The 17,886-nt window shown below is 40.5% G+C and overlaps 1 protein-coding gene across 4 annotated transcripts in view; it reads right to left on the bottom strand.

The window, feature by feature from the left end:
• DGCR2 (DiGeorge syndrome critical region gene 2) overlaps positions 1-17,886 on the bottom strand; it is a 71,187-nt gene that overhangs the window by 8,011 nt on the left and 45,290 nt on the right. For all 4 annotated transcript variants that reach the window (XM_034790694.1, XM_034790695.1, XM_034790696.1 and 1 more), the window contains 3 exons: positions 13,324-13,500; positions 11,831-12,034; positions 997-1,149 (listed from right to left, as the gene is read on the bottom strand). In XM_034790694.1, the coding sequence (XP_034646585.1) occupies positions 997-1,149; positions 11,831-12,034; positions 13,324-13,500 (534 nt within the window). The remainder of the gene's footprint in view (positions 1-996; positions 1,150-11,830; positions 12,035-13,323; positions 13,501-17,886) is intronic.

Genomic DNA, 17,886 nt, shown 5'->3' with positions numbered 1-17,886 from the left:
CTATGCATCCGAAGAAGTGAGGTTTTTACTCACGAAAGCTTATGCCCAAATAAATCTGTTAGTCTTTAAGGTGCCACCAGACTCTTTGTTGTTTTTGTAGATAGAGACTAACACGGCTACCCCCTGATACTTGACAGTATGCAGAGGTGTTCAGGTACAGCCACTGAACAGGTCAGCTCATAGCCAGACTCCCATTTCCACTTGCTCTCTTTACATGGTAGAGACTTGTAATTCTATTACTAAGGGCTTGTCTACACAGGGAATTCATGGGGAAGTTAGTGTGCAACAGCTAGGCTGTGAATGCAAGGCGCAGAAGCTATTCCACACTATCACCCCATGTGGACACTTGGATTCCACACTAAGATGCCTGTGTGCAGTTTAGGTTAATCCACTTTGGAAGCACGCTTATATAACTGAGCTAAAGCTGCAATGTGGGTGAGGCAATATCTTTTATTGGACCAACTTCTGGTGGTGAGAACCAAGCTTACACAGAGCTGCTCTTCAGCTGGGAAGTGTACTCAGTGTCACAGCTAACTACAAGGTGGAACAGATTGTTTAGTATAAGTAGTAAACACACATTTCAAGGAACCAATCAAGATGAAGGGGACAGCTATAAATCAGTGTGTCTATTCAGCCCATGATTTTTAGTACCTAGCAAAGTTATGAATTTAAGCTCCCAGGTTTATTCTTTGATGAGTAAACAGGGGAGGATCCCAGTGTCCAGGCTCCAGTCCGAGCGCCTACACATTTTACAGCCCTGCAGCCTGAGCCCCACAAGCCCATGTCAGCTGACACAGGCCACCCGCGGGTGTTTAAATCGCAGTGCGGACACACCCTTTGAGTACATTTCCCAGACCTGAAGAGCTCTGTGTAAGCTCAAAAGCTGGTCTCTCTCACCAACTAAGATATTACCTCACCCACATTTGTCACTCTAATATCCTGGGAACAACACAGCTACAACACAACTGGCTAAAACTGCAGTTACAGAATACTTACAATTTACTCCAATCAAAGACTCAATGCGCTCTCTGCGTCTCTGGCGCAGCCGGTGGACCATGAAGAGCAGCAGAGATAAGATAAGGAAGGAGGAAATGCAGCTTACTATCAGCCGCATTCCACTTGCCATCGAGTCAAATAAACTGTTGCCATCTGTTAGGTGAATTAAATTAAAAACAAAAAACAAAAAAACAATTACTACTTTGACCAAGTGTTATTTGTCTTGAAGTTTTCTTTCAATACTGGGGAAGAGTGAAAATTAATAACTAGGTTTTAAAAACTTATCTATATTTCATACATGCAGAAAATTGTATAATAAAAAGTTATTAGGAAATCCATCTAATTTGCTCAAGGTCACATTGCAAGCCAATGGCAGATCCAGGAATTGTACCAGATATTCTACACTCCCACTTCTACGCCATATCCACTAGTTCCAGATCCTTGGACCTCCTGTTGAGAAAGTATCCATGTTTCTCAAATGGCATGCACTAGAAGTGTATTATTTGTACCATAAATAAGAATCATCATCATTTTTAAGGAGGGTACACATGCAGATTTTTTGTATGAAAATATACACAAGTGGCCAAATCCTGTCCCCTCACATAAATCGCATGTTAGAGGCCTTTGAGTAGAGGACCACCACAGGGTTAGGAGGGGATTGAAGCATGACATGGGCATTTGTCCAACTTGGCCACAGCAGTTATTGCAGATCACAAGCTCTACTAACTAGAAGCCCAGGTGTGCACCTCTCTCCCAAATAAACATTCCACTGATGGGTTTGTAGCCACTGAATCAGGGCAGCTCACAGATCCACTAGCCACTACCTGGCCCACCCAACTCAGACTATGTCTCCCACATGCCTTCTCCTGTCAGCTGCGTCAGAGCTGGGAGAATCCATTTATAGGAAGAGGATAGTTAAAAAGAAGGCCTGCATGAAGTGACAACAAAGATTTGCAGTTTGGCCTAAGTGCTAACGAATATCACAAAATACCACCTTTAACTAATGCTTTGTTAAATATGTTTAGCTGACTAATCACTTATTGCATAAATTATTGCCTCGTTCACTTTTGAATCGCTACCCATGTGTTATGTTAATAAAGATAAAAGGGTTTTTTAAAGTATTGAGATGATGTAGAAGCCTGGTAATTAAGCAGTTTCAAATCCCAAGACAGTGGTAGGTTAGGTTGTCCATCTGAATGTACCATCCCCATATTCTAATTCGACACCACTCCACAGAAAGCCATATGCCATAATACTCTGCCAAACATGACAGGTATAGAAAGTAAAACTTCTGCAAGCCATAAAATCTTCTCCACTGTTATCACAGAACGGTGGCGCTCACCACAGACTGCTTGAAGGTTCCAGTATAACTTCCTGAACAGTCTGGAGACTGCCCTTGGTCCTACTTCCAGAACACGAACGCTGACACTACAAATGGCATTGCCTGGCTCTAATGTACAGCCTTTTTAAAATAGAGTAGGAGTTTTTTAATCTTTAAAAAGGTTTAAATTTTTAACTGAGTTAGACGTACATATTGAAACCTGATACGGTCACAATTCAAATCATGTTATTACAGCTACTTTAAACTTCTAAATGAACTCACTGAAGTTGGAAATAAGTTTTGGTTCAAAACATGCAAGACACGATGCTGAGATACCAAAGCCGGCAGCAAGTGCTGAATCTGGGCATTTATAAAGCGCATACCACAGCAGAACTTTGGTATTTTACATGAACAAATAATAACAGAATAGTGATATATGCGCAAAAGTGATAGTCAATGCTCCATTCTACTTTCACTTCAGCTGTCAGCTTCTACATCTGCAAGTGCTGCCAGTTTATGCAGTCACTGTGGCTATTTAACAAATGCTTTGGCAAAGAGTCTGACATGAAACTTCTAGACAGCAAGTGTTGAACTCTTCCTGGTCTCCATTCCAGAGACTTGGTCTGTTGAGAGGGTTCTGCCTCTAGCTCTTGAGACCCCATGGCTTTGTTAGGTGCAGCGTGCCAGACAACTGAAATTCCGGCGGTGGGCTGCAGAGGGAGAGGACATCTTTGAGATAACGTGGACCTATCCATTAAGGGCTTTGTAGATCAGCATCAGAACCTCGACATGAACATGGAGTCAGTGCACTTTGCAGATACGCTCTGTTTAGCTTGTTTTACTTCAGGGATGAGCTGCTGTGAACTTTCTGCCTATTCCCACATAGAAGCAATTACAACAGTCCAACCTGAAGATGTCCATCAGATAGTCCACAAAAACTAGATCCACCGTCCAAGGATTCAGCAGTCTTCTTGCTAGCCAAAGATGGAAAGTATTTTTAGTGACTGATCCTGAACATCCAGGTAACAGAGATGAGTTCTACATGACTCAAAGACTGCATCCTATCCTGATTAGCAGCAGGTCTTGTATCAAATGAACGCTAGCCGTTCAGAGTCGCCTGGAGTTAGCTTTATCCATCCTTTTTTTCTTTCAGGTACAGCAACGGCTAAGAGACAAGACTGTCTGCACTGGATGAAGAGGACACAGCTGTAGATTACCTGCATATTGCTGTTAAATAAAAGCAGTGATTACACGGATCTCTGCAAACTTCTGCGCATGAGCTGTTGGAAGGGTTGAAACCTTATCCTAAGTATTGTGCTTCTAGAATGAACTTCACCACAAATCTCCAGCACTTTTTATGTCATGCACCAAGTTATTTTGTAAAATGAGCACAATTCTATAATTGATTTTGAAAACAAATCACTTGATCCAAAGACTGCCCTACTAGAACAGCCAGAAAACATGGGAACATAAGCAACTGTGCTAAGGAATTACTAATTGGGCACGGTCTTCAGTGCTGCTGTTCCTTGGAAGGGCTGCTCTTTTACAGCTGGACATTTCCCAGCTTCCTATGTCGCATTTTATGGATCACTCACTCACAACAGATTAATACATCCACATACAAAATAGTCTGACTTGTGCTAAGGTGCTATTCGAGAGACTTACTACAAGGAATTTCTGCAAAAGATCTTCTACACTTTCCAGTTTGATTCTAAAACTGAACTACTTAACTTTAGATAATAAAATTAACCCAAAAAAACATTTCCTCTGCATGATGTATTCCTATTAGTATTCTGCGTTGGTGCTATTATAGTAATAAAACGGTCAGATGAGGTTATAGCTGTGAAATATTTCAAATGGGTTTATTTTCTATGTGTTTATGAGGTTATGAATCCCACCTCTAGTGTTTATACACACTGCTTGTTTCTATAACTTACTGTCTCACAGCTAACACACAATCTTATTTTTAATTCTTAATAGAAGCCCTCCCCACGCAATGGACTTTCATCGATATGTGCCCCCTCACAAGTTAGCCAGATATCTCCCACCCAGCTGTTCAACGACCTCGGAGAACACCCACAATCCCAACTGGGCTCTCCACTCCCAGTGACAATATTTGCCTCCCCCTTCAGAAGCTTATGCATCCCAAGCCACCATTCCCAGCTTGCACTGCTCTTTAGTTGCTGCCTGACATTTGCATTATAGCAAAATTTACCTTGAAATAGTTTAAGTGCCATTTTACAAAGCGTGTGTGTGTGTTTCTGAAAAGACAGTGGAAGTGGGGATGTAGGATAAGGCTCTTCCAAGTCTTTTCCTTCATTTTCTGTCAAATTCAGCAAGTGAGATGTATCCTTTAGGAAATCTTGTATTTCGACCGAATAGCTTTACCAACCCTCCTGACTCGTCACCGTAACCCAGAACTATCTGGGTTCCCTAAGCTTAATCACAAGCAGAACTAAGCAACCACCCAAACAACTATAAAATCACATGCAGGGTTTGCAAATGACTTACATTTTCAGTATTTTAGCTAAATGTATCAACAATAAATCTGGATATAAAACCTACCTCACCTGCCATCTCATTTTCTTTTCTGCTATTCTCCTAGTTTTCTGCATTTAACAATGTAAATGAAACAGTACTTTCTCTACTTTCGCTGTAAGAGAATAGCTTTAACAAGCTTCTGCAGCCTCCCTCTATCTATCTTCCTCTCCAGTATCCCCTTCTTTAGCTCTCACTGCCGCCTCCTAATGGCACACAACAAAAAGTTAAGTGGATTTATCAAATTATCATTTTCACTTTTATCTAAAGCTGCCCCTTTAACCTCATTTGCTCAGTGTGAACACATTAACACAACAGCCTTCCTCTTTTTGCTCGCAATCATCAGTTTGTGGTCATCCCCAACTCACTCCCTCACCCCTGCCCACAACACAATATATACTGCCTGCTTCTGCTTCCATGTATTCTCTTGACATCCTACCACAGCTGCAAGTCTCAGCTCATTTCTGGTCACAGCCCTCTTTCAAAGTGACCCTTGTCATGGTCCTGAAAGGTTTGCCTAGAAATTCTGCCTGCTTGGCCTGGTACCATAAACCAAGTCCTGGATAAAAAGGTGGCAATGGATGATATTCTACTCTACTTTTATAGAGGTACAGAACATAGGTCTCTAGTGTGACATTTTATTCCCAAATTGTCTATTTCACCAAATGCTGGCAGCTGAGTGTACAACTGCTTTCCGGAACTGGAGACAGCAACAGTATCCTATGACTATGCATCAATTTACAGTCACTACAGAGGCTTCTACACACTGAGCTCTCTAATTCATACAAATATTAAAAGAAACAAAATACACTGAAAGATACGGGTGGATCTGTCTGAACAGATGTCACACAAATGTATTACTTTGTCACACCCACAGAGAGCAAATAGAACCACATACATACTTGCCCTCAGTTGTGGTATTGTAAATCCAAGGCACTACAATAATTCTTCCTCAACAAGTCAAAATGGATACAGTGTCTTTTGAAGTATTGCAGATGTGACAGCTCAGCAAATTCCTAGCACTGAAGTGTTTCCTCCCTTCCCAATTCCTTTAAAAAATAGTCTTGTGTACTATTACAGTTGCTGCTTACCCAGACAGTAAGAGCTTACAATCTGCCAACTCAGCAGCAAGATTTATTTCCCCATGGTCTCTCTTTGGATGATTACTAATCAACAGTAGGTAAATTAAACAGTTTGTTTCTCCTGAGATAGAGGTTTTGGGAAGATATCCAGAAATATTTGACAAAGACAAATCTGCGCTGATTAAAGAAAGCAACTTACTAGTTTAGTCACCTAATATCTGTAAAACCCCAGAGGGGAAAATTGACATGCTTCATTTTGAAATGTCAGTGTTGAACGCCACCAGTGCAGACTTCATTATGAACTAAGTTTTACAGCTGCTTAATGAATCTCTTCCCCAACAATTAAGTTACTTAATAAAATAAAACTAGCTTCTCAGACAAGAATACAATGCTATTTCTAGGGTGTCTTCAGTTTCACTAGAGAATGAAGCGTCTTAAGACAGGGAGTACAGAGAGGTAAAATATACTCTTCAAAAATTGCATTCATGAAATAGTTAAAATCCATAGCATAAACAAGGATTAAAGAACACCGCAACAAGGTTATCCCAGGTCATCACAATTCTGTCTGTTAGCCGATGTTGCAGTAAAATAGTTTAAGATAAGAATTTGGTGCTAGGGTATAGGCAAATCTTAACACTGCTGATAATGGGAGGAGGAAAGCTGTCATTCCCCTCACCCCTTCCTAGTGCAAGTTTAAGCTTAACTTTCATACTGAATGTGACTGAAAACAGGAAGCAGCTAGCAGCTTTTAATCATGAACATGACTTACAGATCAGTCTTATGATAAGCATGGCTTCCGGACAGATTTGTAGCCAATAAGCACTTGCTAGGTTTCTATTGCCACACACTCAGTAGAAGGGTTTGGGGGTGTTTTTTTTTTGGGGGGGGGAGGGAGGGAGGGAGGGATGGAGGGAAGAGAAGAATCTCCACACATTCCGTACGGTAGGGTGTTCTGAAACACAACCACATCTTTTGTAACCTGAAATATAATTAGGTGATTTTATTATGCAGAAAAATGCCAAATAAATAAAAAAAATGTTTTTTGAATAAGCCCCTTTTAAAGGGAAACCAAGACTTAAATTCACATCCCAACTTACAAGTAATACAGTGCAGAATGAACTTCAATTTGTACGGCTCAAGAACAAAAAAAACAACCAGCTTTCAAATATCTGTTCAAGTGATCAGTATGTTGCATGTGTACTGAGTGATTACTGAAGCTCTTCTGCACAATTTAACACTATTTCTTGAATTATACCTACATATAGGTAGCTAATACCTGGAACACAAAGCCATAATCATCCAATAACTCCCTTGAGAAAACAGAATCAATAGATGCTTAGACAAATGCAAGCAAGAAAACTTAGATCAATTTCTCCTGGACCATCCTGTAAAATCATAACTCACAGTACACAGTATTTGTACCAACACAAAGTCTGATGTACCTTAATACAAAGTGAACATTAGTCCTTTCTCCCCCTAGCAACAAAAAAAAAAAACCACACCCCAAAACATTCTGGTATGAGTGCTCTAGGGCAAAGGTTTCTCTTGTGCCAGTTAGGTAATGTAGCAGAGAAAATAAACTTCAGAGAGGTAGGGATCATCAGTGAGAGAAAGGAACCTGCTTCCAAACAATTCCAGCAGAGGTGGTCCCAGGTACCCCAGGTATAGATTTCCTATCTCGTGCTTTTAGATGGCCAAAGCCCCTTAAAATAATTGAGGCAAAAGGAATTGGCCATGCTGGGTTAAACTTTGTGGCTCCACAGAGACAGCACCTTCTCATTTTGGCTGTAACCCTGGTTAGAGAGAGTTCTGGATCTTAGCCAGTCTGTATACCTATTTGCATAGTAGTTAATGCATGAGAGGCCATGGGCACTGAAGCTTCAGTTAGACACTGCAAAAGTGCAATACCAGTCTGACATCAGGAAGAAACTTATAGAAAATCTTTCTAAGTGACTTAAAAAAAAAATCCTATGTTGTCAGTCTGCCTGGTCTTTGAGAACTCCAAATACTCTCTGTTACCTAGAGAACTATTCCACCTAATGAAGATGAAACAAGTGGGGAATCTGACCTGGCAAGCACCTTACATAGCATGGGATGTCAAATTGCATAGAGTGCTCTCTCTCCACTTGCTGGTTTGAATGAAGTATATCCAAATGACTGGGCTGAGGTACAGAAGAATGAAAAGAACAGTGAGGACATTTGCTTTTTTAAATAACTGAATCTAATAAAATTATCAGATTAGTTGCACCAAATTCTGTTCAGTGATGAACAGCACCATCTACTGGCTAGCACACACTAAAAAACAAAATGAGTTCTAGTCCAGGCTGCTTCGTTCAAAGCTATTGTTCTGACTGAATTTTGACAAACAATAGCATCATTCTATTCTCAACGAAAACCAGGGAAACTGAAGAGTGAATAGGTTTGTTAAAAATAAACATAGTCTTTACTTAACATTACTGAAAAAAAACAAAACCAAGCTCAAAAGCTTCTGTTTGCTGTCTGAACCAAGGTATACTGGAATTGCCATACCAGATCACACTAGTAGTCTATCTGGTCCAACATTCAGGGTCTAGAAGTGGCTAGTACTTAGATGCTTCAGAGGAAAGTGCAAGAATTTCTGTAATGGACAATTATGAAAACCTGTCCATAGGAGAAGGTTTTTTCCCCTAATCTGCAGCAGTTGCTGGCCTGCTTGAAGGAAGAGTTTCTCTCTTTATAGTTTAGCAATTCCCTTTTATCCACCAGATCAGGGGTTCTCAAACTGGGGGTCGGGACCCCTCAGGGGGCTCACAAGGTTATTACGGGGGGGGGGGTCGCGAGCTGTCAACCTCCACCCCAAGCCCCACTTTGCTCTAGCATTTATAATAGTGTTAAATATATATATATATAAAAAAGTGTTTTTAATGTATGGGGGGGGGGTCGCACTCAGAGGCTTGCTATGTGAAAGGGATCACCAATAAAGTTTGAGAGCCACTGCACTAGATGATTACATGCTCAGGAGTTCTGGACTGGAGATTATTTTTCTTTATAGATACCCTACTGATTTACCGCATCTAGATCAGTGACTCAACCTTTCCAGACTATTGTACCCCTTTCAGGAGTCAAGTTTCACCACACTTAATTATTTGCTTACAAAATCAGCCATAAAAATACAAGTGTCATAACACAAGATTACTGAAAAATTGCTTACTTTCCTCATTTTTAGCGCATTATAAAATAAATCAATTGGAATATTAATATTGAATTTACATTTTAGCATATAGTAAATAGTGCAGTATAAACATGTCATTGTCCGTAGGAAATTTTAATTTGTACTGACTTCGCTAGTGCTCTTTATGTAGCCTGTTGTAAAACTAGGCAAATATTTAGATGAGCTGATGGACCCCCTGGAAGACTTCTGCGTATCCTGGCTGAGAACCACGGATCTAAATTTCTAAAATTTTCAACCAATTCACTCAGTACTGAAATAAGAATTCACTGGTTTATAATTCTCAGAATCCTTGCAACACTTATGGCAAAATGCCCTTCCATTGCTAGGCATTCTAGGTCACCTATTTCTGCTTCTAAGCTTCTTGCATTGGTATACAGGCACATACAGGTTTATTTATCAGGTTTAAAATTGCCTCATAGTAGACATCATGGGTATTTTGGCCCTGAACTGTACCACAGATTTCGAACTGTACCACAGATTTCAACCTGTCCCTTCTCCATTTCAGTAGTAATTTCTGTCCTATCTTTCACTACCATCTACAGATACGCCTTTATGTTTATATGGAGTTCTTGGTGTTCCCAACATTCCTAGTAGATATTACTGGGACCTGAATGCTCCTCAGACCCTGTGGATCAGTTCCCTATCTTCCAGTTTAAAAACATCAAACACTTGCCAATTTTCTCTGCTGTTTTCACTTTGATTCTGTGGGAAACACATCTCTTGTTGTTAGCTTTCCTCTACCCCAAAAGTTCATCAGTGCCATATAAACTTAAACCCTCTTTACATCACTTAACACTGAGGCTTTGAATTTCCTCATCTAGCTGGTCCTGTGCAAGGAACCAAAAGCATTTGAACCTATAGACTTTCCTAATCTGAATTAAGGTGCTGGGACTTCTATCCCCCCAAGTCAATGGTGGTAATACGTACCATGATAGGCCCCTGACCACCACTCACTAGAACTCTGTCTACATGTTTTGAGAGACTGACCACATACACGTGGCAGGCAAGGCACCAAATGATTTTCATTGTCACCATCTTCTTGGGTATCAATATTCCCAATACCAAGAACTTTCCACCATATGGTAAGAATGACACACACCACTGACACCCCTTTCTATCCTGAAACACCAACCACCACCAAAAAGCCTTTGAAACAAATCAACTTAAGAACAAAAAATAATAGAAGTACAAGAATAAGATTATAGACACCAGAGAAAAGGAGACGTACCCAGGACTCCAGCATAACATTAAATGTAACAACTCTGAACAGTCGTGTTATCCATCTGTGTATCCAACCCTTTTTTGAAGCTTGCTATGTTTTTACCCTCAGTGACATCCTGGAGCAATGAATTCCACAGCCTAATTACATGTTGTGTCAAAACCTTACAAGTTTTGAATCTGCTGCCTTTCAATGTCATTGAATATCCCAAACTCTGGAGAGCTGATGAACATAGAAAGAAGAGGCTTCTTATGAGCTCATCTCCAGACTGAAATAATTGTCTATACTGAGCAACTTGTCTCTCTAATACCCTGGAACCAACACAGCTCCAACACTGCAAATGCACTGAGCACGAACATTCAAAGTTACAAATACAATTAAGATACATTAAAATACACTCTGGGGATTAGGCACAGCAGCTAATATAAAGAACAGGCTCAAAACTGCAGAATGTTTTGCCCTCATTTATCCATAGATAGCCAGCAGGTACCATCAGGACACTCGGGAGGGAGGGGGCAGACAGATAGGCCCCTACTCAGTCCCACCAGCAGCAGGCTTTTAGACACTGTTGGCCTGTCTAAGCTCTTGGGTTACACCTCCAGACTGAACCTGAAGCTATTCCTGTGGGGTAAATGAGGAGAAAGGAGGGCACTCTGTGTCAGCAACATCAGAGGCACCTGGAAAGAGGAGAGGGAGCACTGTGTACCACAAGTTTAATAAAAGGCTACTTTCTACCAATACAGATTCAAATACTTTTATTAATCCGTTCCTGGCAAGATCACCTTAACATTAATGTTCCTGTCAAGGACATACCAAGCCCCACCAAGATGAAGAGCAATATCTTGGTTCTCCTCAGTTTTCTGTGTGCCACCCTCACAAGGCCCCTGCAAGTCTCCTCATCCCTTCCTTCATGCCAGAGTCCCACATTGTCACTCCTCACACAAGGGTCTGTGCTCTCCACCCATCTCCAGATGCCCCCCTCCCCACTTCAGGCCCTGCTTCCAATCCTCCCAGCCCCCCTGCATTTCCTTGAGGGTCCCAGATTTGCTGCCCACCAGTCACCAAGTCCACCCCCTTCCATATCCATGCTTCCCCAGAAGATCCCCAGCAGTACCATTTCCCTACTTCCTCCCTCCATCACCTGTACTCCCCACTCCACCCAACAAGTCAAGCTGCTGCCTCTGACCTGTATCTGGATGTAGCAGGGGGCCACAGGAGACATTCCTCTGCCTGCAGCACCAGGCAGAGTGGGAGCCTGCTTTTCCTGTCAGTTAGGCTTTTCCAGTGTTCCAAATTTGCACCAAATTAAGGAGGTTTGTGCCCACTGATACCTAGAACCTTCCCTGGAATGTGGTAATTGATGGGAAATAGCATTCCAAAGTTATCATGTTACAAAGACGCCATCCAGTTGAGTGTTAGATCTCATTTCACTCAGCCGAAAATATGCAATTTAAAACATTTACCTGGGTCTAAACATGTAAATTTGCAACACTCCTTTGGGTCTTTGCGATACTGCTGACAACCCTGGGGCCGTTCACACAGGGCTGCCACACACATCTCCGGTTCCCCATTGTGACAGGTACAGCTCAAACAGGGGTCATCCCCTTTTGGGGTGAAATAGTAGCCTTCATCAACAATGTTGTCTTTGATATCAACACAGGTCTGGCCTGGAACAGAAATGTGTATCAATACCTCACCAAAAGAAATAGTTTGTGCAGCTCTTCCTGCGAGAGTAACAGGCACCCAACTCAACCTGTATGTAAAACTGCTTAAAAATAAGCAAAAGCTGGAAATGAAAAGACAAGTACAAACTGGATTGTTTACATTAAAAGAACTGTGAAAAGCAATCCTCAAGGGTTATGGTAATACCATGGGCTGGCATGACAAAGCTGAAAGATTCTAGACATGCAAGGTTGTTTTGGGTTTTTTTTTTTTTTTTAAATAATTGAAGGCAAATGTTAATAGGACGTAGTTGCCAATCTTTTAGACATTTCTTATCGGAGGGTCATTGAAAGAAACAGCAGGGCAAGTGGACTTCTGCTCCTGCCATCTCCTAGGACCCATAAATGCCACTGTTGGGCCCTTTGCTGTACTGATCCTGAAAGATGCCTTAATTAGACCAAGTCAGAGAGAGGAAACCAGAATTTAGCCAAAGCTGGTGGAGGTGGTAATACTGTCTGACCACCTAGGATGTAAGTCTTCAATTTCTGCTGTCATTCCTTCCCTTATGTATTATTTTTCTCCCCCATCTTCTCTCTCTCTCTCCTCTTTCCTGTCTCTCTTCCTGCCTTCTGTCTATTAACAGTCTGCTTAGCTGGACAAGACAACTCCAGTCATTGAAACACTGTGCTTATAACTAGTGACCAGAAAGGCAAGCTAAAAACAATGCCTTAAACTGTCAGATGCTAGAAGTTTGGCAGGTCTCAGGAGTAGCAGTCAAGACCATGTGCTGTGTCTGCAATTTCTCAGCACCTAGAGTGCAAGCAGCAGAAAGCACCAGAGATAAAAGTTATTTTTCTCCTCCCTTTCTGTGAGAGTTGATCTTATCCTGTTTCCTTTATAACAAAGTCAGACTTCAACAACAGCTCAAAATGATCTAACTTTTCTCCCAAAAAGGGCCACTAATACCATCCATCTTCAATACCATCAGAAAAGATTGTGAAGCAGGGGCATCCTTCTAAAGAGACGACTTTACACAGCTTGAGAGGGAATAAGAAAGTCTTACTTCTTCACATTCAAATGCTTTAATCGTTTTTTCTACAACTGGCAACCAATGGTGTTAATTCTCCACTTAAACAGGCAACTAATTCAGAGAACTTTTGCAGCTGTTTGAAATTCATTGGTGCAGGACAAGAGGCCCGAAGGACAAAACAGACTTCTACTCAGAGCTCTGCATGTTTATAAGTCATCTGCACAAACATTTGTATCCGATTATCTGCACTGTATTACAACTTACTCCTTTTGCAGAGGAACGAAGATTTCTCATAGCAGTTTTCAGCGTACCAGCTGTGTAAACCATGGTGCCGAAGGGTGGGTAAATGGAAACATTGAAGCTGGGCACAAAGAACGTTTTCATTTTCAGACATAGCCGTACCAAAGATAGGATCCGGAGGCAAGAATACTTCTGAGGAACCTAGGGTGAGAATTTATTATTGGTGTGAGCAGCCTGCAGGTTTATGAAGCTTTAGAAAAGCTCTCTAGAGTGTCATTTACTCCATGCACAGCCAACTTCTAGTACAAGGCTACTATCCTTTAATTTTAGCAATGCTCCTTGAGGTGGAAGGGAGTTGGGAGGAACAGGAAGACAAGTTGCTGTCTCCCAAGATAAAAGGTGTTTGTTAAGAGGAAAGGCTGCTGTAGCTACACTTTAAGGTGCCAAAATGTCATTTTATATACCCTTGTAATCTTATTCTTAACATGGACAGATCCTGATCCCACTGCAGCTGCTTTGCTCCAGCCCACCCTGCAATGCTGGTTTGGTTATTTGAGGATTCCATCATGCTGTAATGGCCGCCTGGAGTCATTAACCAGCATCTTTATTTCTCCCACCCGCAGCAACTGTGATGGGTTCCAACAGCCAGGCCTGAGGATCTAACCCTATGTTTTTCATGCTAATGTTTTCACAAGGTAATCTCATTTTCCCACATTTGTGTATGTCTTGGGGCACAAGGGGCAGCTGTGGATTAGCGGATTGAGCACAATGCATGGAGTCAACATTCCTGGACTCTATTTTGCAATGCCACTGACTGCAAGAGACGACATAATTCAAGGTCTTTGTGCCACAGCTACCCTGCCTGTAAAATGGGGATTACACTTACCCATCTATACTAATCCCTTTCAAAAACTATGAAAAAATTGCTGAGAGTGCAAACCGTTTAAATAATATACTAATCAGGGCGGTCAATTAATCACAGTTAACTCACGCAATTAACTCAAAATAACTGCAATTAAAAAAAATAATCGCAGTTTTAATCGCACTGCTAAATAACTGAATATCAACTAAAATTTATTAAATATATTTGGGATGCTTTTCTACATTTTCATATATATTGTATTGTGTTGTAATTGAAATCAAAGCGTATATTATTTATTACAATTACTTGCACTGTAAAAATAATAGAAATAGTATTTTTCAATTCACATCATACAAGTACTATAGTGCAATCTTTGTCATGAAAGTGCAACTTTAAAACGGAGATTTTTGTGTTATATAACTGCACTCAAACAAAACAATGTAAAACTTCAGTGCCTATAAGTCCACTCAGTCCTATTTCTTGTTCAGTATAACCTTGCTAAACCAACACACAGGTAAAAAACAAATGAAGGCAAGGAAAAAAAACAAATCGGTAAAAAGAAATGTAGTTACACAGTAACTACAATTGGGTAAACAAATTCTGTGTTAGTACCAGTCATAATTTGGGCTACTGACACTGCATCCTAACTAAGACAAATGTTATTCAAAACAATCTTGCTCAGTATCTGAATACCAATACTACATCTTAACACTGCAATATTTGATAAATTGGTTACTGTCCATTCAGTAGGTTATCTGGAAGACAGCATCCATAAAAAACAACTGGATCTATATCAACAACTGGTGTATCACAGAGCAGTTCAACCAATGGAACAGAGAAGCTAGCCACTTCTGTTTCCTGGCCACTAAAGCTTACCAGAGGGTGACAACCAGCAGTAAGGGTAATCTATAACATGGATGGGCAGTACTGGGTAGTAACTAGTTACAGTATATTTATATATAAAGGCCTCAGTGGTAGTGTCACTACTCCAAATTTCTGTTTTACTTCTCATATACATAGAACACATTATCACAATCCCTATCCCAGTATTTCAAAACCCTCAGCCTACTACTAACACCACCACAAATGGTAACTGTAATTGCCCTAATAAAAGTGGGTTGCTATCTGCAGTACCACAAGGGCCAAAATACAACAGATTGAAAAAGAATTGTTATGCTTAAATATAAAGTACTGTTATATGTATGTATACATACTATACATATATGTCCATACACACTACAAATATATATGCCATATACATATTATTCATAGAGAGAGAGAGCAAGCGCGAGCGCCCCTCTAAGGCTCAATCATAATACTACATTCCTCAGTCATGGTCCTGGGCTTAACATTCCCAGGCCCACCATAAGGGACTAAAAGTTATTAAATAATAAAATCTGTCCATCAGTCGTACGAGGGAATGTGCAGACTAAGGACAGATGGGGCATAAGTGTATGGATGGTAAAATGAAGTGACCACATAACCCAGTGATCTAAACACGGTTATCTTTAGACCATGCATTATGCTTTTCCGGGATGATGGGTAAACTCCCTCCCCATAAAAAGACAAATAGTGGGGGAATGTAGTAAGATGAGGCCCTGAAACATAAACCCTTGGTATCAGAGGCCCAGTATAAGGCCTGAACTGAAGTAATGGTCAAGACATTGCTAACAAAGCAAAGTTAGGCTGTGAGCCAGAGGCAGGCCCTGCTCACAGAAGTTGGCAAGAGCATATACACATGTAAGTACTAATAAGATGAACGTATGCCAGGATGGCACCCACAGATAACAAGGAACAGGCAGACCCAGTCTAAAGACAGTATGAAAGGACAATACAATGAATAGACAATATGATGAATAGACTTATTTGTTCGAACCAATCTGCACCATGAGAAAGGCAACACCGTAATGCATAGAGGGGCTGTACCTCAGTGCATTCAATGATGCAAAACCTGTTTGTACCGGTGTATAAGAATGCTTCCCTGAGTGGACGTCTTTGTCTGGCCTAGGGGGCAATGGCAAATCCTGCCACTGACTGAGCTGATTGTCAGGGGGCACGTCTTCGGAGTATGTCCTGTAGAGTGTGCAGGAAACTATTACTGTGCTTCGTTTGACAATAAACCTGGCCGGGTGCCTTCGTACCTTATTACAGTCTGTGGTCATTGAGCGGTTAACTCAAGATCTGCTGTGCCAGTGATCTGTGCAGAGCTGGGAGAGAGACACACGCACACAGCCAACTGTTATCTTTGTACAGAGCAGAGCACCACACTGGTGGCGTCCGACGACAGCATGAAAGGACATACTAATTTTTAATGCATCTAGCATGTCAATATCTTGCGACGCTGACTACAACAATGCCATGCGAATACCTGTTCTCACTTTCAGGTGACACTGTAAACAAGAAGCGGGCAGCATTATCTCCTGCAAATGTAAAAACTTGTTTGTCTGAGCGATTGGCTGAACAAAAAGTAAGACTGAGTGGACTTGTAGACTCTAAAAATTTTAGACTTATTTTTGAATGCATTTTTTGTTTGTTTGTTTTTTACATAATTCTACATTTGTGAAGTTCAACTTTCACGATAAAGAGATTGCACTACAGTACTTGTATTAGGTGAATTGAAAAATACTATTTTTTTTTACAGTGCAAATACTTGTAACCAAAAATAAATATAAAGTGAGCATTGTACACTTTGTATTCTGTGTTGTAATCGAATATATTTGAAAATGTAGAAAACGTCCAAAAATATTTAAATAAAATGGTATTCTATTATTGTTTAACAGTGCAATTAATCGCGATTTATTTTTTTAATCGCTTGACAGCCCTAATACTAATATAAATCACCTTTGCTATCAGCAGTACTAAACTACTAATCTGTTCAACTCTGGAGAGATTCAGTATAACTGAAATATAGAACACACTGATTAAATGTGATTCATGACACAATCCAAAGAACATGAATGTTCCATATGGGCAACTTCTCTAATTTATACATTTTAACGACAAGCGAAAGTGATACAGATAATGTAGCTGGAGATTAGAGGAGCCAAGTGTGTGTTTTGTAATAGGTTTGAAATTTTTGACCCTAAGTGCCTAAAGTTAAGGTGTCTAAATTAATATTTAGACAATCAAGCCTAAGTGGCCTGATATTCAAAGTTGAGGGGCACTTGGACCCTTCCATTGACTTCCAGGGTCAGCAGCTGTGAAAAAAAATTAGATCAGTGCATATGGATTTAGGAGCCCAACATTAGGTACCCAGGCTTGAAAATGTTGGTCTTAATGCCCTGACTCCCACACATCATATGGTTAAATGATAAAATGATCCTCTGATAGCCTGCTGAAGTAGTGTTTGACCTGACGGGAGAAATTTCTTTTATGAAACTAGGATCTCTACTGCTATCTCCTAAGAAGAGAGTCCATCCACCAAACTATACAGAATTGTCATGGAGCAAAATTTTCAGAAGTAGCTAAATGATTACTTTTGAAAATGGGACTTAGGTACTTTTGAAACTTTCCCCCATAGCCTACTTTTAATAAATTTTCTTAAAGCAAAGTTCTATGGCATCAAGAAAACATGAATTGATGCCACCATCTGACAAATGAAAAGTCAGAATTGTAACATTAACTATTAAATGGTACACATTAAGAAAAAAATAAAGTTATAACTGCTCTAAATAGTTTCACCAGCAGATGGTAGTGCAGTCAGCTTCCCAGTAAAGAGCAATGAC

The sequence above is a fragment of the Trachemys scripta genome, chromosome 15, assembly GCF_013100865.1.
Source record: "Trachemys scripta elegans isolate TJP31775 chromosome 15, CAS_Tse_1.0, whole genome shotgun sequence".
Classification (NCBI taxonomy): domain Eukaryota; kingdom Metazoa; phylum Chordata; order Testudines; family Emydidae; genus Trachemys; species Trachemys scripta.
Note: the sequence above shows the minus strand (reverse complement) of the source record. Positions and strands in the feature narration are given on the sequence as shown.